General features: G+C 41.0%; 1 protein-coding gene across 1 annotated transcript; it reads right to left on the reverse strand.

Moving 5' to 3' along the window:
- Positions 1-228: 228 nt before the first annotated feature.
- On the reverse strand, positions 229-8,503 carry LOC134349909 (uncharacterized). The gene is made up of 3 exons (XM_063054869.1): positions 8,488-8,503; positions 5,057-5,238; positions 229-1,215 (listed from the first exon to the last, which is right to left on the reverse strand). Exons 2-3 carry the CDS (start codon positions 5,234-5,236, stop codon positions 229-231), a joined length of 1,167 nt encoding a protein of 388 aa, XP_062910939.1. The 5' UTR covers positions 5,237-5,238; positions 8,488-8,503.
- Between the last annotated feature and the right edge of the window lie 18,055 nt (positions 8,504-26,558).

Consider the following 26,558-nt stretch of genomic DNA (forward strand, 5'->3'; position numbering starts at 1 on the left):
TTATTTGTGTGAAAGGAAAATCTTCTTTGATTGACATGAACCCAGTTCGTTTACAGTGGCGTAGATTAATAGTCTGTTGTTAACAATGATGCAGTTCTAAACATAAAGAAATAAGCCCAGTTCTATTTTGGGTCTGTCATAAACCTTAATTGTAGTTTACTAGAAAATATTTTGAATATTACAGATGTTTAATGCCCAAGTAACTTCAAGGATACTTTGGAGATTACTTCACTCTTGAGTATCATGTCCACCCTTCACAATCTTTTGTCCTTTTCTTCCCCTGTTGCTGTCGTATTTTCCACCACTCTCTACCTTGCCTTCTCGCGTTTTACTCAATTCTACAGCATATAGGCCAGATAGCATCTCATGGAAGCCAGGAGGAAACTTTTCTTTGGTGAGCTTTGAGATTTCATAGTTTGGGGAAGCCCCTCTTTCCTTAGTCTTCTTTTGATCAACTGTTGTGCACACATCAATTTTCTGACTGGCTAGACCATTTTTCCAGTCATTTCCTGTAACTTGCTGACTCCATTCAGTTGCAACGTTTACGTAATCTGCGCCAGAAACTTCATTCTCATCATCGATATTCTCCCCTGAATCTTGGTAAATTGGCCCTTCTATGTCTTTGGGGAAAGGTGATTCCATGTTGAAGGAAAATGAGAAGCTTCTCTCAGAAATATTCTCATAGATTGGACTTGTTTCAGAATCATGATCTTTCTCAACTTCTTTGTATGCCATAGGATCAATTGTTATGTTTTCCATATTCTCTTTCTTTGATCTACCTTTAGAATGATTAACAGTGGCATAAACTACTTGTTCTCTTTCTTCTGTAGAAATACCTTTGCTTTTCCCACCCATCTCCACATTTAACTCAACTCCACAGGCTGAGCTACTGCCTTTCCATTCTTGATTTGATTTACTCTTGGATGTTTTGGAACCTTTTTCAGTCTCTTGATCAATTTTCAATGCATGCCCACTTCCACCTTGAGATGTTTGGATGAACACATCTTGAGAGAAACTTGCTGTATTTAATTGTTTTCTGACAGATTCTGTGGAAGTCTCAGAGTTGGATTTCATTGACTGATGTTCTTTGTTTGATTCTATTGTTTTAACAACTGTATCAACCTTGTGGTAAATTTTTCCAACTTCCTTTGCGTTGAATAAAAAAACCCCTTCTCCTGAATCACATCTTCTGCCTGCCTCAAACATGAATGATTCCTGCATAAAAGAAGATCTGTGTCAGACTTTGGCACATTATAGAACTTCACAAAACTACATCTGGTTTATATAACCAACACACATCAAAGTTGCTGGTGAATGCAGCAGGCCAGGCAGCATCTCTAGGAAGAGGTACTAGTTTATCTGGTTTATATTATGTTATCGAAATATACATCACATTTTAGGTCTATCGTGCGTAACAAATCCAAATGCATGTGTTGTCCCCACTTTCAACAAACTAAAAAAGGAGGCAACTTTGAACTTAAAACCATGTCAAATCAAAGTTGCTTGTTATCCTGATTCCGGATCACTGTTACTGAAGCCTTACTTATATCAAATGCCATATCCTGTGCTTATCCAATACAGGCTTGTAAGTAGTTCACCAGCTTGGCTCTAAAAGAAGTTAAGGGTCTAGGGATTTCATTTCATCAAAAACTGGGGACTAGGGCAAGCCATAGTAAGATATTAGCAGAAAGGTTTAATCCTCAGTTACACTATGACAATATTTAGAATGTACAAGGTGCCATGCCACACTAGTTATTCAGAAAAATTGTCACAGACAAAGCTACCAAGTAATCTCTATACCTAAGGAGTCTCAGTATCATCTGTAGAGGTTCTAGAGGAATGTCAGAAGAGAAAAAGCTTGTTGTAGAGAAGTAATGCATAGAAAGTGCTGGAGGAATGCAGCAGACCAGGCATCATCTATAGAAGACAGTAAACAGTCGACGATTCAGGCTGAGACCCTTCATCAGATTTGGAAAAAAGAGATGAGAAGTCAATGTAAGAAGGTGTGGGTGAGGGATGAAACCGGGAGAGGGTGAGGGTGAAGTAAAGAGCTGGGAAGTTGTTTGTGAAAGAGATAAAGGATTGGAGAAGGGGAAATCTGATGGAAGAGGACAGAAGGCCATGGGAGAAAGGGAGAGGGGAGGAGCACCAGAGGGAGGTGATAGGTAGGAAAGGAGATGAGGTGAGAGAGGAAAATAGGAATGGGGAATAGTGAAGGGGAGTGGGGAGCAATTACTGGAAGTTCGAGAAATCGGTGTTTATGCCATCATGTTGGAGGCTACCCAGATGGAATATAAGATGTTGGTCCTCCAACTTGAATGTAGGCTCCACAAGACAAAAGGCCGTGGTAGGCGAATGGAAACAGCATAGTGCAGAATGAGGAGTAAGGTGTCCCATAAAGCATACAAAAGCCTCCATAGAAATTGGGAGATTGCCAGTGTGCACTTATGAATGTTACACTCCCTCACAATTAAGGTAAACAGCAAGATGGATGGGAACCCTCAGATAGGGAGTGGGAAGTTACCTCTAGCATTTGGAATGCAGGGTTTTGATGCAGTTGAGAAGAGGCATCTGCTTTACAGTTTAGACTGTGCAGCATTGGGTAGACTGCCTCCACACACCAGCTGAGGTCAGCACAAGGTAACTTGGGATGATACGAAATGGCACATTATGCAAACTTGTAAAAATGGAAGTGGTTGTCCATTTGATGTCAGAGTACTTACTGTGCACTGAAACACTAGTAAGCATTCACTAATAGATTGTGACCAGCTTACAATGAAACACAAGAAAGGAGGCCAAACTGGCCTTATTTGGCTTGAAACCTTTTCCAATGATGGTATCAAATATAAGGGTTAAGACGTCATGATGCAGTTGTACAAATCTATGGTTAGACCACACTGGACAATGCCTCTTCCCACCCTATCTCCTAAATCTTGACTATATCTCTTCCCATGCTATCTCCTATACCTCAACTATACCTCTTCCCAGCCTATTTGCTGTAAAAATACTATTCCCTTTTCTCAGTCTCTTTGCCTCCACTGCATCTGTTCCCAGGACATGGTTTTCCATTCCTGGACATCAAGGATGTCCTCCTTCTTCAAAGAACAGGGGTTCCCTCCCTTGCCTATTGGTGCTGCCCTCACCCACATCTCCTCTGCACTCACTCAATTTTTCCGCCATCTTAACAGTAATAGAGTCCCCCTTGTCCTTACCTACCACCCCACCAGCCTCAACATCCAACATCATCCTCTGCGGTGTCTGCCATCTCCAAATGTATTCCACCACTAAACCTGCCTTTACCTCCTCTACAATGGTGAGACCTGTCGTAAGTTGGGAGACCAATTCATCGGGCACCTCTACTCCATCCACCAAAAGTAGAACTTCCCGGTAGCCAAACATTTAAATTCCGATTCCCATTCCCATTCCGACATGTCATTCTGTGGCCTCCTCCTGTGCCAAGATGAGGCCACCCTCAGGGTAGAGGAGCAAGACCTTATATTCAGTCTGGGTGGCCGCCATCCTGATGACATGAATATCAATTTCTCCTTGCGGTAAAAAAATATCCCCCCCCCCCCATCTCCCTCTATTCCCTTCTCTGGCCTTTTACCTCTTCTCACCTATCTATCACTTCCCCCAGGTCCCCTCCTCCTTCCCTTTCTCGTTTGGTCCACTCTCCTCTCCTATCAGATACTTCTTCTCCAGCCTTTCACTTTTCCCACCCACCTGGCTTCACCTATCACCTTCCAGCTAGCCTCCCTCCCCTCCCACCTTGCCTTTCTATTCTGGCATCTTCCCCCTTCCTTCTCAGTCCCGAAGAAGGGACACAGCTGTTTAGTTTCCATGGATGCTGAGTTCCTCCAGCATTTTATGTGTTGCTTATTGTGTACATTCACCATCCTACAGAAAGGATGTTTTAGCACCAGAATGCAGAAGTGGTTCATAAAGATGTTGCATAGAATGTAGGCTGATGTTACAGAAAAGGATTGGATGGACAGGATGCTTTCTCACTGGAATGTGAGAGACTCAGGGATAGCCTTATAAAAGTTTCTACAATTAACAGGGGCATATGCAGGATAGACAGTCAAAATCTTTTTCCCCGAGCAGGTGAATTTTGAACCAGAGAATATATGAGAGGGGAAATTTAAAGGAGAGCTGAGGGGTAAGTTCTTTTACATAGAAGGAGGTGAATATCTGGAATAAACTGCTGCAGCAGGTGGTGGAGGTGGATATAATGACAATGTCGAAATAATGTTTGAATAGGTCCTCGGATAGGAAAGGTGTAGGGGGATTCAGGCCTAATGCAGGCAAATGGAATCAGTGCAGATAAGCATCTTGGCTGGTGTGAATGAGTAGGACCACAAGAGTCTGCTCCTGGTGCTGTATACTTCCGTGCAGAGATTAAGATCTGTCCTCACTCACACAGAGCCCATCACTGATGCACCCACATCAAGACTTGATTTGGGAGATACAGGCAAAACAAAAGTGCACGTGGTAAGGAAGTGCGTTATTCTCTGGAAGGACAATAAGATAACTACTCCTCACCCATCAATGGACGATGATCAGAAAGTAAAACCCAACAGGTAGAGATCTAACATCCACAATGATCCAAAAACCTAAAACTCCCAACATGGCTCCCCAATTCGTGTTCCAACACCAAACATGCCACTTCCAGCAGACAGTCCAGGATGATATAAATCACATCTGGTGTTAAAATGGCCTGGATATAAGATTACTATGATGAGTTACCTCCAGCTCATTCTGAAATAGTCCAGATGTTAAAACCATGGACAATATTATCCACTACAAAGTGACCACTTTGCAGCACTATGTTTTTTACACCATTCATATCTATTACTCTGTCCTCCGCACTGACCATTGCACTGATGCAGAATTAATCTCAAACTGTGTAATCAAATTGACTTCATTTGGAACTGCCTGATGGCACTGATCTGCGCACATTTTATTTCAGCAAAGCCCTTGCAATTTGTTTATAAACAGAACAGGGCAAGAATATAACACATGGTAAAATGAAGATAAAAATGCAAAAGAACGTCACCTTATCTGTTCCATATCTCCGCAGAAGTTGGTAAGGCCACTTATACATAACTTCCTTAGTCACAGGATCTTTCAAGATCAGGCTGTCCTCCTCAACGAACAACGTGTACTTTCCTTGAAGATTGCATCTGGTAGAAACAGCAGTCTTCTTCACGGTCACGGTGAATTGGTTATCAGGCATAGCTGCGGAATATACTACTAATGATTTTGTTGCAAAGTTTTGATATAAAGCTTTAACATCAATGAAATTAATCTGACCCATTACATGATTGCGAATAATACTTCTGAGGTACAGTTATTGATTATACAGGTTTGTGATTTTGGGTAACAGAGTGATAGCATTTTCACAAGACATTGCTTCCATTTACAGGACATGACCCGACGATCTATGCATGTATTTTGCAGGCAACATGCCAGAGCTTTAACTCTTATTATGCATTTTTCCACATAGCCACAGCACTCCAGTATAAGACATAAGCTAGAGGAGCAGAATGAGGCCATTCACCCCATTGGGTCTGCTCTCCCATTCAACATTGACTTATTACGCCTCCAGACCTCACTTTTCTACCTTTTCCCAATATATAATGATGATAATACATCGACAGTAGAGGGAAGGGGGGCAGGGATAAGGGATGCTAGTCTAAACAGCCTGACAGGAGTGATGACTCCCCAGCATCAGAAACACTATGAACTGACTAGGTATCTAAGGGTGAGAGCTCTGACACGTTGAGCTACCTGCAAGTCATAAGGGTTCACTGCAGTTCAAAGCCTCTACCACTTTTTCAGGGAATAATTTGCATCACAATCACCCTCCCTGAGTATCCAAGTTTCTCTCCTTCAATCCAACTACCAATTAATTTAAACCTACACTCTCCACTTTTTAACTCACTGATAAGGGCAATGTGTCTCTCCTAGCTGTTTTACCTAAGCCCATCATAATTTTCTGCACCCTGAACCTTTTCTAAGCCTTGCCCATCACTGAAGTCAGACTCACTGTTCTATAACTTCCTGGGTAATCCCTACTCCCTTTCTTGAACGAGGAAACAACATTTGCAACCCTCCAATCCTCCAATACTTCCCCCGTCCCTAATGATGATGCAAAGATCATCGCAAGAGGCTCAGCAATCTCCTCCCTCGCTTCTCACAGTAGCATGGGGTATATTTCATCTGGTCCCGGTGACTTATCCAACTTAATGCTTTTCAAAAGCTCCAGCACATCCTCTTTCTTAATGTCAATATACTCAAGCATTTCAGTCCGCTGTAAGTCACCCCCACAATTGCCAAGGTCTTTTTCCCTGGTGAATACTGAAGCAAAGTATTCATTAAGTACCTCTGCTACCTCCTCCGACTCCATGCACACATTTCCACTATCACACCTGATTGGTCCTATTCTCACACGGCTCATCCTCTTGCTCTTCACATACTTATAGAATGCCTTGGGGTTTTCCTTAATCCTGTCCACCAAGGCCTTCTCATAGCCCCTTCTGGCTCTCCTAATTCCATTCTTAAGCTCCTTCCTAGCAACCTTGTAATTTTCTAGAGCTCTAACAGTACCTAGTTTCTTGAACCTTTCATAAGCTTTTCTTTTCTTCTTAACTAGATTTTCTGCATACTTTGTTACCATGATTCTTTAACTCTACCATCTCTTTCCCTGCATCAATGGAACGTATCTATGCAGAACACCATGCAAATGTTCCCTGAACATTTGCCACATTTCTGCTGTGTATTTCCCTGAGAACATCTGCTCTAAAGTTTCTGCCTATTTCCCCCATCCCAATTTAATGTTTTCCCAAATCGTCTGCTCCTATCTCTCCAGCGCTATGGTGAAGGAGATAGAGTTGTAGTCACTACCTCGAAAATGCTCACCCACTGCGAGATCTGACACCTGACCAGGTTCATTTCCCAATACCAGATCAAGTACAGCCTCTCCTCTAGTTGGCTTATCCACATCAGGAAACCTTCCTGAACACACCTAACAAACTTCACCCTATCTAAACCCCTTGTGCTAAAGAGATGCCAATCAATAATAGTGTAAGGGGTTTCTTCTTTTATGTTACTGCGTAGGCTAATTAAAATGGCTTCTTTGTTATGTTATAATTAAAATGGCTTCTCTGTGATGTTAACTGCTGAGACAGTGGTTCTCTTTCCAGCAGCTTGTTTGGATTATATTACTGATAAGGAGGACTGTATCCATTTGTTAACCAATTGGGATAGATGTTATTCTTTTTTGTGTGTCTGTAAACTATTGTGATGCGCGGGTTTTGGGGCAGGAAGCGCGATGGGAAGAGAGAGAGAGAGTGGACGCGGTGTTGTGAGCTGGCTGACGGGACGGACCCCGAGCACAAGTCCGAGGTCCGGGTTCTTCGGCGAGGAGAGGAGACGAAGACACACTCGTGTGGAGCGTCTGGTCGACCACCGTGGGTGGTCCCAGGTGGCGGGACGAGATGGTCAGAGGGGATCAAATAGTGAACAGAGGACTGTTACTAGAGCTCCAACTGCGTGCACGAAGAGGTTGAACTTTGATAAGTTTGGCGCCTTTTATTTTCCTTTTATATTTTATCTCTATTAATTACATAGTTCCAGTAAGATCTATAAATTGTAATTAATTTAATCGTATATGGTGTATTGTCTGTTATTTGGCGGGGTGGGTTACATCACACAGCATCCACACAAACTTAATTACCCAGTTTGGCGGGGCCGAGGGCTGTTTCCCCTAGACGACAGCGAGCCGAGCGACCCTGAGACTTACCGGGGGCTACATTAGGAAAGTTTAAATCTCCCATCACAACACCCCTATTATTATTGCTCTGTTCCAGAATCTGCCTCTCTATCTGCTCCTCGATATTCCTGTTACTATGGGGGGGGGGGTCTATAAAAATCATGCAGTAGAGTTATTGCCCCTTTCCTGTTTCTGACTTCCACCCCCACTGACTCAGTAGACCATCCCTCCATGACTTCCTCCTTTTCTGCAAACGTGACTGTATCCCTAATTAGCAATGCCATGCTTTATCTCTTTTGCCTCCCTCTCTTTTCTTTTTGAAACATTTAAGCCTGGCATACTCAGCAGCCATTCCTGCTCCTGAAACATCCAAGTCTCTCTAATGGCCACAATGTCACAGTTCCACATACTGATCCATGCTCTGTTCATCTGCCTTGATTATGATACTCCTTGCATTAAAATAGATACATCTCAAACCATCTGGCTGAGTGTACCTTTGCTCTATCATCTGCCTATCCTTCCTCACAAGCTGTCTTTACTTGTGCACGAACCTCCCCATCCTCTGCCTCTTCACTTCAGTTCCCATCCACCTGCAAATCTAATTTGGAAAGATATTAACATTTTTCTGTGATTAGGCAATGGTAGCATGAACAACAATGACATCTTTGTTATATGCTCTGCTTAACATTACAGTATTACGTGTATTACCAGACCTTGTGCTATGGTCGAGTAAAGCTCATTTTCTTTCATTGACAATGCATCATCGGATAACGTGGAATCAGCTGCGGCAAAATCTTTATTGGTCTTCCTCAGGGTGGCATTCTGGCAACATATAGCCATCAAAACAAATAGATCAGAACAAAAATTGAGTGTAAGTTTCTATTTCTATACAATATTGCTGCACTGCTGCCCACTTTGAAACAGGGTAATCCTAGAGTGAACCCAGTGTACTGCACAGCCAAGGTCGACTGCTGTGAATATTTTCATCGTGGTGCATAGCAGCAACCTGATGCATTATAGATAACTCGTGCTGTTTTATAAATAAGCCTATCCAGTGAAGTTACCAATGCAATGATGGAATCGATTATTGCACAAGCATAAACAAGAACATGGTCATTGACTTTTCCCATAACCCTTAACTCCTCTGCTATGTAAAAATCTATCTAACTGTGCCTTAAATATACTTAATGAGGTAGTCTCTACTGCTTCCCCAGGCAGAGAATCCCACAGATTCTCTACTCTCTGTGAAAAGGGCTTTTCCCTCTTTTCATTTTTTTGTAAAATTTTATAGGTAATCAGATATATATATATTGACATTAGCAACATTACAGGACGAGCAATGTTGTTCCTAGGTATCTTCTAAATTTTCTTTTATGTTTGTTATTACAACTGTGACTTCACTAAAAAATGGATTTAATTGACAAGTAAAGCGCTGGTGCCCTGAATGGTACATGAAAGGCATTTTGTAATTGGAAGGCTTTCTTTCATAAAATTGGAGAAACAGATCCCTTTTCTCACATATTTCATTAGCATCCAGTGCTCTTGGTTCCAATGCGGCATGGTCAAGATGCAGAGAAAATCTCCCTCTACTCTATTCTTGCTGCTACAAGAACACTCTGCACCATCTTTGGAAGAGCACATATGCAATGCATATACAGTACTGTGCAAAAGTCTTAGGCACCCTTAGCTGGGGTACTGTACTTGTCAACGTGGAGCAAAGAGCAAGTCTGTAAATCTGGCAGGAACAAAAGATGTTGGGAACGGCGTGGGAGGAGTGTGGAACAGGTGGCAGAGAAGGAGTGCCAGGGTTGGGGGGTGGCGGGGTAAAGACCCATTCAGCCCTGAGACACCAGGCAAGGTCATTTGATTCCAAACAATTGGTTTATTAATCATTACAGAAAGTCTCTCTGGTGGTTCCTGCTCCCTTCAGAATCAGGTTTATCATTCATCACATATGTTATGAAATGTGTTTTTTTTGCTGCAGCAATGCAGTGCAATTCATAAAATTATTACAGTACAGTGCAAATGTCTTAGGCTACCGAGCTCTATATACATGCCTAGGACTTTTGCACAATATTGCAGTTGTAGTCTTGAATTTCCAACAAGCCAATTAATGCTTAAAGGGGAAAATTTCTCTAGTATAGCCATATGACTATCAATCTAACTGAGACTTCCTAAACACATTTTACATTGAATCACAGAATCCTTACAACCACAACAAAAGGCTCTTTCTATCCCCTCAATACAGACTGAGTTGGAACCAGAATCCTGGTGATAAAAGTGATTAGTTGCCCCTGAGGTGACCGAACTCTATGAGGGGAATTTGAATCAAGTCTTTCTTATTTTGATTTATTTCAAGAGTTATAGAATTTCTCCATTTTTAAAAAATGGCAGCAAAGTACTGTACTTATTGCACCATCAGCAGATCTAATCATAAGAGATTTAACTTTTGCCTTTCTGTACTTTACCTACCTCAAAAGCCAGCTCACAGAGGGAATTGACCCATGACGTCAGCTCATGTTTTGGAGCTGCCAGTGTCCAGTTTTTGTCCATGGTGCTAATGCAGAATGCAGTCATGTCTTTAGGAGTGTTTTCCCCTTGAATCTGACTGATGTTGACACAGTTGGACAGACGAATAATCTTATCCACCTTTTTAGAACTAGATTTGTCCAAGGAGGTGCTGCTTTCTTTTACATCAGATTGTTCCAGCCTGGCAATGCTGTGTGAACTCCCTGGATACAACATACACCAACTTTTCTTCCAAACTTTCTGAAATTACAAAAGGGGTTCAATCAAAACCAGAGCGTGAAGGAAAATCTGATCTTCCCAGTGCACTGAATACAGAAAACCCATCTTTAAGTACAGTACTATGCCAAAATTGGTTATATCATTAACATTGAACAGGATTGACTAAAGTTATCACAATGTCTGAATCAAGTGAAAATAGGAAACCCAGATGGAATTTAATTTATACAAGTGTGAAGTGATCCATTTCAGTAAGTTTTTTTTTAATTTTATTTTTATTTGGATAAGGAATTCATAAGTATCATGTACTTTTTCCACACTTATAACCTTTTCCATTTTTTTATATGTATAAAACTATAATTATTTATACATTCTTAAGTACACATTGAGATGATATAAAAGGAAATTAGACACTTAAATAGATAATTATGTACAGTGGTAATTCTAATCTATTAGGCTAAGTAATGGTATTAGTTGTTAAGAAACATAGTAACAATAGTTTCCATAAATCTCTTCTGGACCATTTCTTCTGGTCGAAAATGTTGTATGTAAGCCTATGTAACAACCATTGTAAGTGTTTATATCCTAACTTGTTCATGCTTGCTCCTGCTCCCAGACATAATTATCCAATCCCTATGTACTTATTTACTTAATTTTATCATTTTTTTATCCCTTTCCCAAATCTTTTCCTTTACTTGTATTAATTCTCTGTTTTCCAAAAGAAAACAAAAACAGTAAACAGTTAGACTAGGGGTGCTTACGTTAGCAATATTACTGTCTTGATGAGAAGAGCAGTATAAATCACTAGGAGAGTCATCTAAAGTCTGCTCGCATTGGGGTTATATATTCAATCCATTTATTCCAGATTTGATAAAATTTTTCTTTTTGAATTCTCAGGGAGTAAGTCAACTTTTCCATTTTAAATATTTCCAAGATAATTTCGTGCCAATCTTCTAATGTAGGTGGTATTGGATTTAGCCACTTTCTAGTGATTGATTTCTTACTTGCCGCTAAGAGGGCCTGCAGCAACTTTATATCTTCCTTCTGTTCAAGAAACAATACATGCCCCAAATAGAGCGTCTCAAAGTTCAAAGGTATCTGGGACCTAAGTACCTTAACTAATGTTCTATGAATACTTTCCCAATATATACTTAATTTAGGGCAATCCCAGAAAATATGGAAATGATTTTCCTCCTTGGAGCCGCACCTTCTCCAACACGACACGTTTGTATCTCTATATTTTTCCTGATATGGGGTCTTGAAGTATCTTATAATATTTTTCCAACAATGTTCTCTCCACGTCAAAGAATTAGTCGAGGACCACTGAAAGCTGCATATTTTCCCCCAAGCCTCCTTTGAAAGTACCAACCCCGCTTCTTTCTCCCACTTCTCTTTAATATACAATGTGTTTACATTTTTAGCATGGGAGAGTGCATTATATAATCGAGAAACTGATTTACTAGGTATTGAACTGCAAGCCGAATTCAGGATCTTGAAAAATTCTAATTCTACTGTTGATAGGTCTGTATATCTACAACTCTGGTTAACATAGTTTCGTACTTGAAGGTACCTAAAAAAGTCATTGTGTTCTAGGCCATGTTTGTCCTGCAGGATTTGGAAACTTTGTAATACTCTTTTATCTATAAATGAGAGGTAGGTTGTAAGACCTTCCTTTATCCATAATTCAAATCTTTTATCTCCTCTGTTGGGAAGGAATTCGGTATCATATGCATACCATCTGAAGAGTTTAAACATGTTATTAATTCCACACGAATTAATCACCTTCTGCCATACCTTTAATGTAAGATTTATCCAACTGTTTTTAAATTTTTCCAATTGGGCCATCAATCCTTTGTCAGCTATTGAGGCCTGTAGAGGAAAACTGTCAACTAATCCAAATTCTATTTCCTTCCATCTAGTCTTATATTCCCTATTATAGAGGGGTTATCTGTGAGGCATAAAAATAATTTCTCAGGCAAGGAAGAACCATACCTCCTCCTTCCTTCCCTAACTGTAAGGTGTTATATCGAATTCTAGGTTTCTTTCCTTGCCAAATGAAGCAGGAAATCCATTTGTCCATTTCAGTAAGTTTCAAAAGTTTCAAAGGTACATTTAATGTCAGAGAAATGTATACAATATACATCCTGAAATTCTTTATCTTCGCAACCATCCACGAAGACAGAGGAATGCCCAAAAGAATGAATGACAGTTAGATATTAGAACCCAAAGCACCCCCCCCAGCTCCCCCTTCCCACGCATAAGCAGCAGCAAAGCAACGACCTCCCTCCCCCACCAGCGAAAAAAGCATCAGCCCCCCCCCCCGCCAAGCACTCAAACAGGCAGCTCCACCAAGTCAAACCGAAGTAGGACTTAAGCAATAAATGGCAGGGTCCCAGAGCACGTTATAAAACAGAGACCTAGGGGTATTCGTAGATAGTTTCACAAAACTGACAACGTGCTGTAGGTACGTGAAAGTGGTGAAAAAGGTGTATAGCATACTTAGTTGTGGCATTGAGTACAAGAGTTGGGAAGTCACGTTGTAGCTGTGCAAGGCATTGGTGAGTCAGTGCAGTTCAGGTTGTTGTACTATAGGAAGGCTGTGGTTAAGCTAGAGAAAGTACAAAAAAAATTCACAAGAACGTTGCCAGGGCTGGGAGCTTAAGCTATGGGGAGAGTCTGAGTGGCCAAGCAACTCAAGCTTCTGTGGACAACCCTTGGGTAAAATGTTCAGTCCTGGAGAAGGGGTAAAAACAGTGGTGAGATGGATAAACTAAGGGGAGAGAAAAGAAAAGAGGTGGCGAGAGTGGAAGTGCATAGGGTGAAGGTGGGGAATGGATTTGTGAGAGAGGTGGGAAGAGGAGAGGGGCTGAGGGAAAGGAGGAAAGAGAGGGGGGAACTGAGAAGAGAAGAGAGATGCAAGGAGCTGTAGACGCTGAAATCTAGAGCAAAAAAAACAAGCTCTTTGAGGAATGCAGCAAGTCAGGCAGCATCTTTGAAGGAAAAGGGACAGGTTTGTTTATACTTCAAAATTAACTTTAATTGTAATCTTCAAAAAACAATATAAAGTAGGAAGCAGTGCAAAACGTTTCCATTCAAGGTCATTGCAATCAGTGGTGTAAAGTTATTATTTAAACTGTAGCACCTTTACCACTCATATGGCACCCTGTCATGATAATGATACACCATTTCAATGTTTGAGGGGCTCCCTCCCCCCAACTCAGTCCCTCCGACCACTCATGTGACCTTCTGTCATGATACACTATTTCAGTGATTGAGGGGCTGCCCCCCCAACTCAATCCCTCCGTGTGCAATAATGGAAGGAGTCCATATTGTGGTCCTTCATCACAGAGCCTTTGCACTGGCCACACCAAGATCCAGTGCATACCTCAGCTTGTACTCCTGTAGCCTAGCCTGTGCCAGTCTGCAGCACTCCCTGACAGATATCTTGCAGCGCTGGAAGAGAAACAAGTTTTGGGCAGACCAACTGGTGTCTTCCACCGAGCTGATAACCTTCTAGCAGCACTTGATATCTGCCTCAGTATGCGTCCATAGGTCAGGGAGTCCTCTATTATGCAGCTGCTGGGGATGAATTGAGACAAGGATCCCTGCATCCTTCTCCACACGCTCTTAGTAAATCAGCAGCTTGCAAGGAGGTGGCTGACCTTCTCTTACCCACTGTAGTTGTCTCAAGGGCAGTGTGCATTGGGGATGATATGTCATGTGTACAGTAAGAATCTGACTGTGATGACGCATCTCACTGCCAGCCAAGTTATCTCTTGATGAGTTCTGGTGATGAGGCATAATTTACTCACTCTACCACTTCCTCTGGCAGCTCTTTTAATATATCCACCAGCAATAAACCTGCCCCTCAAGTTCATTTTAAAAGGAGAGAGCAGGAACCATTAAAAATGGCAAGTCTCGTTACGTGTAATTTCACTTTGGAATAGTGATAGCAAGATCTGTGAAGGCTAGGAACAGTTAGGAACAGAAGGTCTCGTTATGTGTGAGTTTCACTTGAGCTGATAAAAAGAAGGTAAGTTAAAGTGGAGCAGCCATTGTTGGAGTGGATCAGCATTAGAGTGCGGAACTGAGGCTTTAGCCCAAGAGGCTTCAGTAAGAAAAGGCCGAGGCTATTTTGGATTGGCCATTGTGTGGGTGGGCTAGTGGGGGACTCTATGTTCTGAATCTTTGGTTCAAATGGCTTCAGGAAGTAAACACGGGTGAGTAGCGGGTAAGAACAGGTAAGGAATTTTAAAATATATTAGCTTCATATAACTAGAAAAGTGCTAAACTACAACAAATTAAATAAAATAAGGGTGATGTGTTGCAGTTGTATGATGAAGGAGTTGGCAGATTCCTTTGTGGGTTTTGCTGATCATATCTGAAGTAAGTGCTAGTTACTTGAAGAACTCAGGCTCAAAATTAAGACAATACACACCAAAATTATGACCTGGAATCTGAGCTTCGAACACTGTAGTGCATTAGGGAGTGGGAGAGTAACCTGGACACTGTGTTTCAGGTGGCATTTCACATCCGTTAGATTAACTACAATACTTCAAAATTGGTCTGTGACTAGGGACAAGAGGATGTGACCGTAAGTGAGGTAGGTAGGGTGATCCAAGAAGTAATGTTGGCAGAGCTTCAGCCCTTCAGCTTGCTCAGCAGGTCTCAGGTTGCTGCTCCTGCAGAGGATGAGAGTGGGGGCTGTAGAAAGGATGAGTATTTGAACCATGGCTCATGGTTCAGGGAGCCCTTGGAAAGAGGGGAGAGAAGAGAAATTTTGTTGTAACTGAGGAAATTGTAGTTGGGGATATAGACATAATTCTCTTTTGTAAGGAGTGAGAGTCCTGAAGGTTGCGTTGACTGCCTGTTGCCTGTGTTTGGGACATCTCATCTGATCTGCAGAAGAATTTAGAGTGCGAGGGGGAAGATCCCATTGTCGTGGTCCATATGAGTACAGCAAGAACAAGGAAAGAGGTTCAGCCGAGGGAATTTGAGTAGCTAGGGACTAAATTAAACCACAGAATCAAAAAGGTAATAATCACTGGATTGTTAACTGAGGCACATGCAAATTGGCACAGGGTTAATAAATCAGAGAGTGAAATGTGTGGCTCAAAGACTGGGTCTGGGAGAAGTGGGTTTGAATTCGTGAGATATTGGATAGTATTGGGAAGGGAGGGAGCTGTTTCAATAGTACAGACTCCACTTGAATTATGCTGGGACCAAGGTCCTGGCAAGTCTCATAACTAGTGATTAATGAGGATTAACTAGGGTGAAGGATTTCACCAGTTACTGGTGAAGAATATTGGCCTTTCCAAGTCATAAGTACTTTACCAGTTTAAATCCATCCTCCAAAAGAAGTCAAATTGATATTCCTGCACATGTTCCACACTGTGGATGGGCCTGATCTGGCGTGAGCTGTCATTTTGTACTGGGATCCTACCTCTCCAAAAGTAATAGTGAGCCAGGTTACCCGGGCAATGAATAAAAATGATTTCTTCAACATAAAAAATAAGCCAATGACATTAGTACACGTATTCTGCAATAATCTGTGTCATTTAAAATCTCAGCCACCAACTCATCAGTGACTATCCTACACCAGGTGAATTGTATATTAGAGTATGGTTTGTATCACCATTTGTCTCCTCAGCATTTGATGCCCAGAGAAAACAACGCAAGTTTATCCAGCCTCTCATGATAGCACATGCCCTCTAAACCAGGAGGTGTCCTGGTAAACCTTTACTGCACCTTCTCCAAAGCCTCAACATCTTTCCTGTAGTGGGGCAACCCAGAACTGTATGCAATACTCCAGGTGTGGCCTAACCAGAGTTTTATAGAGTTGCAAGTTAACCTCCTGACGTTTGAACTCAGTGCCTTGACTAATAAAAGCAAGCATTCCATAAGCCTTCTTAACCACCTTTTCGACCTGTGTGGCCACTTTCAAGGAGCTATGGACTTGGATCCCAATATCTCTGCACAGCAACACTGCTAAGGACCTTGCCTTCAACAGTGTATCGAGGTGCAACACCTCACATTCATCTGGGTTAAGCTCCATCTGCCATTTCTCAGCTGATATCTGCAACTGGTCTACATTGTACTGTATTCTTTGCCAGACTGCTATACTATCCACAACTCCATCTATTCACAAATTTACTAACCCACCCTTCTACGCTATCTTCCAGGTCATTTACATACAAACTTTATATATAACAAACAGCAGAAGTCACAGCACAGATCCCTGTGGAACTCTATTAATTACAGACCTCCATTTTGAATAAGTCCCTTCAACCATTATCCTCTATCTTCTCTGTGCAAGCCATTTCTGAATCCAAACAACCAAATCCCCATGGATCCCATGCATCTTAATATTCTGGATTAGCCTCCCATGAAGACTTTGTCAAATGTCTTATTAAAGTCCATGTGTACAGCATCCACTGCTCAAATGTCATCAATCTCTCTTATCACCTTGTCAAAAAACTCAATCAAGATGGTAAGGCACCACCTGCCACGCACAAAGCCCTGCTGTCTCCGCTAATTAGTCAATGGGCTTCCAAATGCTCATATATCCTTTTCCTAAGAGTTTTCTCCAGAAATTTCCTTATAACTGATGTGAAACTCACTGGTCTATAGTTTTCAAGATTTTCTTTTGTTCCTTTCTTAAATAGACATACAACTTTAGCCAATTACCAGACCTCCAGGACCTCGCCTGTGACTAGAGAGAACAAGAAGCTACTGGTCAAGGGCCCAGCAATCTCCTCTCTTGCCTCCTTCAATAACCTGGGGTAAATCCCATCAGGCCCTGGGGATATCCACCTTAATACTCATTAGAAGGCCCAACAATTCCTCCTTCTTGACCTCTAAATGTCCTAATGTATTTATACACACAGCACTGATCTCCTGGTCCTCCATATCCATTTCCTTGGTAAGTGCCGAAGCAAAGTGCTCATTAAGTAGCTCTCTCATGCTCTCTTCATCCAAGCAAATGTTTCCCCCTTTACTCTTGAGTAGTCCTACCCTTTCCCTTGTTATCTTTTGACTCTTGATGTATATACAGAATGCCTTAGGATTCACCTTAATCCTACTTACCAAAGACTTTTCTTGCCCCCCCCCCCACTTCCAGCTTTCCTAATTCCCTTCTTTAGTTCTTTTCTGGCTTCCTTATAATCCTATGTGCTTCATTTGATTCTGACTTCTGAAGTTTTACATACTTTTCCTTTTTCTTCTTGACTAAATTCATCACCTCTCTGAACATCCGAAATTCTCTTATCTTTCCATCCCCATCCTTCCTTCTCGTAGGAACACACATTTCCTGTTCTCTGTGTAATTGAGCTTTAAACGCCCTCTGCATGTCTGATATGGACTTGTCAGAGAAAAGCTGGTCCTAGTTAACACTTCTTAGTTTCTGCTTAATGCACTCATAATTTGTCCTACTCCAATTTTGGGGTGTATGGGGTATCAGGGAGGGGTAGCACCTGTGGTGGGGGAACATGTCGTGTCCTTTTCAAGGCGCTTAGTCCACCTTTGTTCCCCACCTGGTACTCAGCTCTCACCTGTGGCTCCCCGTAGCTGTTTGCATGCGACAGCAGCCACACCCCGGGCAACGGCCTCGACAAGCCAGCTAAACCAGGTGAGGGTAGCCGACAGGTCTCAAACCCTCAGTGAGATAGGGAGATAGGGTTGTCTATCCCAATATGTGAAGACAAACCCCGGTGGATTGAGTGGACGAGACCAATGGAAGGTCCAACGGTCAAGTAGGCGGTCTCTGTAAGCTTTGTGGAACGTGTAGAGCAGGGCAAGACACAGAAGACATCCTGGTCATCCACTGCGCCTAGTCCCATCTCCAGCTGTCTCGACTCTGTCTTGCCACTGGATCCAGATGGGAATTGGGAAGAGAGAGTGAGGCTGACGCTGCGCAACTCTCCCTCACTTAAATCCAAGTCACGCGCTAGTCTCGACACCATTATGATGGTGTCGAAGTCCTCATCGACATCGACGATGGATGAACATATTCCAATTTTAGGACCATACCAGTCCTTATCTATAGAAAGATAAGGAGTTATGTTCACTATTCCCTAACTGTTCACAGTACTCAAGGTGAGGTCACACCAGTGCTTTATAAAGCCTTAGCACCACATCCCTGCTCTTGTATTCCAGACCACTTCCTCACCACCAACTCAGCCTCCAAGTTAACCTTTAGGTGTTTGGCACAAGGATTCCCAAGTTCCTTTGCATTTCAGATTTTGGATTTTCTCCCCATTTAGAAAATAGTCTGCACATTTATTTCTTCTACTAAAGTGCATGATCATACATTTTCCAACATTGTATTTCATCTGCCACTCTCATGCCCATTCTCCTAATCTGTGTAAGTCCTTCTGCACCCTACCTGTTTCCTCAGCACTACTTACCCCTCCACCAAGCTTCGTATCATCTGCAAACTTGGCAACAAAACCATCTATTCCATCATCTAAATCATTGATATACAGCATAAAAAGCAGTCCCAACACTGACCCCCGCACAATACCACCAGTCACTGGCAGCCAACCAGAAAAGAATACTTTTATTCCCACTCACTGCCTCTTACCAATCAGCCAATGCTCTAACCAGTAACTTTCCTGTAATACCACAGGCTCTTAACTTGGTAAGCAACCTCATGTGTGGCACCTTGTCAAAGGCCTTCTGAAAATCCAAATATACAACATTCACTGCATCCCCTTTATCTATCCTACTTGTAATCTCCTCAAAGAATTCCAACAGGTTTGTCAGGCAAGATTTTCCCTTAAGGGAACCATGCTGACTTTGTCCTATCTTGTTCTGTGTCACAAAGTACTCCATAACCTCATCCATAACAATTGACTCCAACATTTTACCAACCACTGGGATCAGGCTAACTGGTCTATAATTTCTTTTCTGCTGCCTTCATCCTTTCTTAAAGAATGGAGTGAAATTTGCAATTTTCCAGCCCTCTAGCACCATGCCAGAGTCCAATGATTTTTGAAAGATCTTTTCTAATGCCTCCATAATCTCTATCATAACCTCTTTTAAAACCTTAGGGTGCAGTTCACCTGGTCTGGGTGACTTATGTACCTTTAGGTCTTTCAGCTTTTTGAACACCTTCTCCCTTGTAATAGTAATTGCGATCACTTCTCTGCCCTCTCACCCTTCAGCATCTGGCACACTGAAGGCTGATGCAAAATACTCATTTTGTTCATTTGCCATCTCCTTGTCTCTGTTAATATTACCCTCGTAATTTGTACTACTCCAGCTTAGGACCATACCTGTCCCTATTTATAGCTATCCTGAAAGATAAGGAGTTGTGGTCACTGTTCCATAACTGTTCATCCACTGAAAGATTAGTTACCTGGCCAGCCTCATGACCCAACACCTGGTCCAGAATGGTCCCTCCTCTCATTGGACCATTCACATATTGACTTAAAAGCCTTCCTGGATACACCTAACAAATTCAGCTTCATCCTATCCCCTTACACTAAGAAAGTCCCAGTTTATATTAGGGAAGTTGAGATCCCCAATGACAACAACCCTATTATTATTAAATATTTCCTTAATCCATGTTCCTCAATGTCCTGATGGCTATTAGGGGGACTGTAGTTCAATCCCAACAGTGTATTCCTGAATTCCACCAAAATGGACTCAGTGTCTAATCCTTCCATTACATCTCCTCTGAGTGCAACTGTGATATCGTCCCTGATTAGTAGTGCAACTCCATTCCTTCTTTTACCTCCTCCTCTATCTGTTCTTTTTTCAAGAACTATTACATTATGCCATTAAATAGGGTGTTTAAGGTGATTGAAAGAGTCAGCTGGAGTCTCCTGATTGTTTGAATACATTGCCCTCAAGAATATGTCAGACAATTGTAACAGGGTCTCAGTCTGAAATGTCGAATGTTTACTCTTTTAGACCATATGACCATAAGATACAGGAGCAGAATTAGGCCATTTGGCCCATCGTGTCTGTTTCGCCATTCAATCATGGCCGATCCTTTTCTTTTCCCTTCCTCAGCCCCACTACCCGGCATCCTCCTCATAACCTTTGATGCCGTGTCCAATCAAGAACCTATCACTGTCTCCCTTTAATACAGTACACCCAAAGACCTGGCCTCCACAGCAGCCTGTGGTAACAAATTCACCACTATCTGGCTAAAGAAATTTCTCAGCATTTCTGTTTAAATGGACGCCCCTCTATCCTGAGGCTGTTCCCTTTTGTCCTAGATTCCTCGAACATGAGAAACATCCTTTTCCAAATTTACCCTGTCTTGGGCTTTCAACATTTGAAAAGTTTCAATAAGATCCTTCCCTCCACTCATCCTTCCAAATTCCAATGAGTACAGACACAGAACTATCAAATGTTCCTTGTATGATAACCCTTGCATTCCTGGAATCATCCTTATGAACCTCCTCTGAAACCTCTCCAATGCCAACACACCTTTTCTCAGATATGGAGCCCAAAACTGTTCACAGTACCCAAGGTGAGGCCTCATCAATGCCTTATATTGCCTCAGAATCATATCCCCGCTCTTGTATTCTAGATCTCTTGAAATGAATGCTGGACTTCCTGCTGGCTGTGGATGGAATAACAGCATTTTATAGCTGCTCCTCGTTTACTTTTCTTACTTTCCAACCTGATTTGATACTATGACTACAAGAACTGCTAAAGGTAAAAAAGAGGAAGATTCTTCTACATCTTTGGATTCTATTATAGAATTGCTGCAAAAACACAGAAAGGAAGCGTCTGAGGAAGTTCAGCGATTTAGAAAGGAATCTTCCAAAGAGTTTCAACAACTTGGCTCTGAAGTTAACGATTAAGTACAAAACTGGATTCTATTCAAGAAACCTTAACTGAGCCCGCTAAACGAATAAAAGAGAATGAAGAAATCCTGTCGATGCTGGAAGAGAAAATGGATGAGCTGCAAAAGCGTTATGAAAAACAATCCAAGGTTAACGACGAACTAGGACAGAAGATCCCTGATTTAGAAAACAGAAATAGAAGGAATAATGGATGAATTCTTGGTCTCAAAGAGTTAACTGAAGGTGATCATCCTACGGAATTTTCTGCAAACTTTCTGGTTCAGTTATTTCCTGATATTTTAAGATCGACCGAACGCACAGAGTACCTGGGAATGGAATGTTTGCAAGCAAACCTCATTTAGTGGTAATCACTTTTCATGAGTTTCAAACAAAGGACCGTTTAATTCGTGAATCTCGTCAGAAAGGTATGATTGATTGTAATGGTAAGAAGGTTTCTCAGCAGAGATTATGAGGGAGCTTGCCAAGTTTAAAAGCATCATGTCAGAGTTCTACAACAAGGATTTTAAAACTTCTCTAAGGTATCTGGCGAAGCTCAGAATTACACTGTAGGATGGATTGCAGAAATGGTTCCGTTCGAGTCTTTAGGCCCATAAATTTTTTGAATCAGTAAAGTGATTGCTTATTATTTGTTACATGAATAACTGTCTATTTTACCTTTGCTACTTTGTACTTAACTCTTTCTTTTTGAACTTCTTAAGGCTTTATTTTGAGAATAAGACTTTAATGTGCTAATACTTTGTCTGCTAAGTTTAGAAGTGTCATGTTAGAGCTGTTTAACAAAAACTTACATGAATAATTGTATATTTTGCCTCTGGTGAATCTTGTAGTCAATTCGCTTTTTGAAGCTTTTAAGGTTTTACTTTGAGAATAAGATTTTAATGAGCTAATATTCTGTGTGTCCATATAATTTTATATTATACTTACTTTTCTAGAGTTCTTGATATCAGAATTAACTGTTTCTTTATTATCTGTTGTTCTGACTAGGTTGGAATATTTCTAACTTTGAAATTTATTTGGAATTAAGTCAGCAGGATTTTCGGGGGGATGTTGCTATTAGTTGTGGGCGTCGACTTTCTTTGGTCAACTTTCTCTCTTTGGGGCGGGGAGTGTTTGGGATTTTTTTTCTTGGAAGCTGTTTGGGATTCTCAGTCAAACTTGTTGTTTGGTTTCCTTATCTCATAGGTCATTGTTTAGTTTTATTGATCTTCTTAAGGATTATCCTTTTAACTTTTCTTTTAAATAATAATAAAATGGATTATAATATTAATTTACTTAGTCTTAACATGAAAGGATTAAATCACCCTAGGAAACGAAGTAAGGTTTTTGCCTATATTAAAGAATTTAAGGTCCCAATTATTATTTTACAAGAAACCATGTACGCAATTCTGATAACTCACACCTTTTTAGCCAATGGAGAGTATTACACTTTCATTCTTGTTTTCAGGACAAATCTAGAGGCGTTTCGATTTTTATAGAAAATACAGTTCCCTTTGTTCAACACAAGGTTGTTTCTGATACTAATGGGTGATTTGCTATAGTATCAGGGAAATTGAGAATAAATTGTTGGTATTTGCTAATGTTTATGCTCCAAATATAGACGATCCAGGATTCTTTGAGCATTTTTTTTTGTTTCTGCCTGATCTGAGGTGATGGCAGGAGACTTTAATTGCTGGTTAGATCCAGTTTTAGAACGGTCTTCTTTTAAACCAGCGACACTTAATAAATCAGCTTTGTTTATTCATTCATTTCTAATGAAATGTGGTATTGTTGATATATGCCATTTCTTACACCCAGATGATACAGAATACTCATTTTTCTGTCATGTTCATCATAGATATTCCAGAATTGACTATTTTTTTACTGATAACCAAATGATTCCATTAGTTCGATCTTGTGAATATAAAGAGATTGTTATTTCTGACCATGCTCCTGTGCTTTTATCCGTAAATCTTACTGGTTTTCCTCAGACAAACAGATTCTGGCATTTTAATTTAACTTTGTTATCTGACAAGGGTTTCTTGAAGTTCTTGGAGAGGCAAATTACTCTCTTTTTTGAAGAGAATACGGTGGAGTAGACTTCTAGCCTTGTCATATGAGATGCCTTTAAAGCAGGGGTCCCCAACCTTTTCTGCATCGTGGACCGGTTTAATATTGACAATATTCTTGCGGACTAGCTGACCGGGGGGTGGGCGAGTGTTAATCACGACTGGAATATAGGTGATAAGTCAACTATAAGTCACTTATCAGTGGCTAATGCACTCAATTTTGTTTTTAAAAGGGTTTATCTAACGAATTTAATATTAAACACACAATGCATATTTTCCTCACATGAATATAGTGATAAGTCAATTATAAGTCATAAGGAGGTTCCTTATGTCCAGTCTATTCCGCAATTTAGTTTTTGTTGCATTCACTGCAGAAAATTCCGCTTCACAGAGATATGATGTTGGAAATGGAAGCAACGTTTTCAGTGCTTTCGTGGCTATCTCAGGATATTCAGCCTTGACTTTGATCCAGAATGCCGGTAAAGATGTTATGTCAAACATACTTTTCAGCCCACCGTCATTTGCAAGCTTGAGGAGTTGATCTTCTTCCTGTGCTGACATGGATGATTCACCGGGGACGTTCACAAGTGGGTCATGGACCCATTCCTTTGCACGTCTTGGGTCATTTGCAGTTGGGAAGTAACGCTCGAATTCTGTCTACAGTGAAGAGAGGTGTTCACGCACCAGCTGTGAGCCTCAGTCTCTCCCAAATACCCAGCTAATGTTGGGAACATGTCAAATATGCTCCTGTCCACTCGCAGTCCCCACAGATCCAGTTTGGCTGTGAAAGCAGACACTTTATCTGCCAACTTGAAGACAATTGTCATTCTCCCTTGAAATGACAAATTGAGTTTATTGAGCAGGTTGAAGATGTCACACAGATAAGTGAGTTTTGCTATCCACTCCTCGTCACTGAAGTGTGCTGCCAGTGGTGACTTTTCTTCTGAAAGATATCTCTGTACCTGTTCTCTTAACTCAAAAACCCTGGCCAGGGTTCTCTCCCTTGATAGCCACCTGACTTCAGTGTGTTAGAGAAGGTGTTTGTGCTCTGCATCCATTTTCTCACAAAGCTGCTCAAACAGACATGAGTTAAGGGCTTTTGCTTTGATGTGGTTGATAACTTCAACAACGTCACTCAATACGCTGTTAAGATCAGGTGTCATTTTTTGGCTAGCCAGCATTTCCCTGTGTATGACGTAGTGTGTAGACTGGCATTCGGGAGCAACCTCTTTGACTTGGGTAGTGAAACCAGACTTGTTAAGCTGTTCCAACAGCTGTGCTTCGATGTCCTCCACTATGTCATTGATTCTCCTTGAAACTGTGGTAGCTGAAAGAGAAACCTGTGCCATCTTGTTAGCTGCAGCTTCTCCCAACAGTTCAGGGCACATGTCCTTGGCAGCAGGCAGAATCAATTCTTCACCAACAGTGAAAGGCTTCTTAGCCTTAGCAATACGGCTAGCCACTAAGTACGACGCTCTCAGAGCAACAGCATTTGTGGAGATGGTGGCTCTCAGCACTTGCTTCTGTCTCGCTTGCTCACGTTTTTTCCACTCAAAAAATTTAACGGGTTTGTCTTTAAATGCAGGGTGCTTGGAATCAAGGTGCCGAAGCAGATTTGAGGGCTTCATTGCCTCATTAGACAGCTTGTCTCCACATATCACACACAGGGGGCTTGGAGCGTGCGAGTCACCGGTCACAATAAAGCCATATTTTCTGTACGACGTCGTATTTTCTGTTGAAGGAAGCTTTCTTTTTTTTGCAGTCTTGGCCTGAGCTGTCTCTGCGTTATCATCATTGTTAGGCCTTTTATGTCCCCTACCATCTTTTCCAAAGAAACTCTCAAGCGACGTTTGTTTTTTACTCATCGAGTAGTTGTAGGTTAATGACTGACTGATGTCCTCATGTGGGTGATGACCTCACGTGTGTTCAAGTTCAACAGCGCGTGACAGGGAATAAGGAAAGGTGCAGTTGACTCATATCGTTTCCTCGCGGCCCGGTAGCACATGCTTTGTGGCCCAGTACCCATCCACGGACTGGTGGTTAGGGACCACTGCTTTAAAGCATATATTAGAGGACAAATCATTTCTTATACTGCAAGTGTTAAGAAAAAAGCCAATAAAGAGAGAATTAATTTAGCCAATCAGCTGAAACAATTAGATGAAAAATATGCTTTGACTTCAGATCCTGTTTTATATAAAAGACAGGTTGAAATTAAAACTAAATATGATTTTTTATTAACATATCCTAAAGGATATGTTGAAGGATATCCTCAGGAGTTTTATCCTCAGGATAAAAGTCAATTTTATAATCATGGAGATAAAACAGTTAAATTATTGGCTAACCAAATTAAAACTTCTTATGCTAAACAACAGATTAAAGAAATTTATAGTGTTAACGGTATTAGGATAATTGATCATTTAGAAATAAATTATACTTTTAGAGAATTTTATTCTAAACTTTATAGTTTGATCCTCTTAAAGATAATACTGTAATGGATAATTTTTTAGACCAATTAAATATCCCTACGCTTTTTGTTGATAACCAAAAACAGTTGGATCAATGTATTTCTCACGAAGAAATAGCCGAGGCTGTGCGTTCACTGCATTCAGGGAAAGCTCCAGGTCCTGATGGATTTTCTGGAGAATTTTATAAGGCTTTTTTTTCTTTGCTTATACCTCATTTATGTTCAGTTTTTACAGATTCTTTTAAGTCAGGTAGGTTGCCACAATCTTTTTATGAAGCTTCTATTTCGCTTATCCTTAAAAAAAGTAAGAACCTAACTGACTGTTCTTCATATAGACCAATTTCCTTACTTAATGTTGATGCTAAAATCTTATCTAAAGTTCTGGTCCATAGGATGGAAAATATCTTACCATCTATCATTTCTGACTATCAGACTGGTTTTATTAAAAATCAACATTCTCATTTTAATATTTGTCGATTATTAAATGTTATTTATTCTCCTTCTAAGACAATATGAGAGTGTGTGATATCCTTAGAAGCTGAGAAGGCTTTTGATCGGGTTGAATGGCATTATTTATTTAAAATTTTAGAAAAATTAATTTTGGGTCCAACTTTATTCAATGGATTAAATTACTGTACTTATCTCCTTTTGCTCGGGTTCTTACTAATTTTCAGAATTCTAAACCATTTAATCTTCAACGTGGAACC

This window comes from Mobula hypostoma, chromosome 7 (genome assembly GCF_963921235.1).
Source record: "Mobula hypostoma chromosome 7, sMobHyp1.1, whole genome shotgun sequence".
Classification (NCBI taxonomy): domain Eukaryota; kingdom Metazoa; phylum Chordata; class Chondrichthyes; order Myliobatiformes; family Myliobatidae; genus Mobula; species Mobula hypostoma.

Coding starts and splice junctions, on each gene's coding strand:
- LOC134349909 (XM_063054869.1), bottom strand. CDS start 5,236: ATGCCTGATAACCAATTCACCGTGACCGTGAAGAAGACTGCTGTTTCT. Junction 1,216..5,056: donor GGAGATATGGAACAGATAAG/GTGACGTTCTTT, acceptor TCTTTTATGCAG/GAATCATTCATGTTTGAGGC.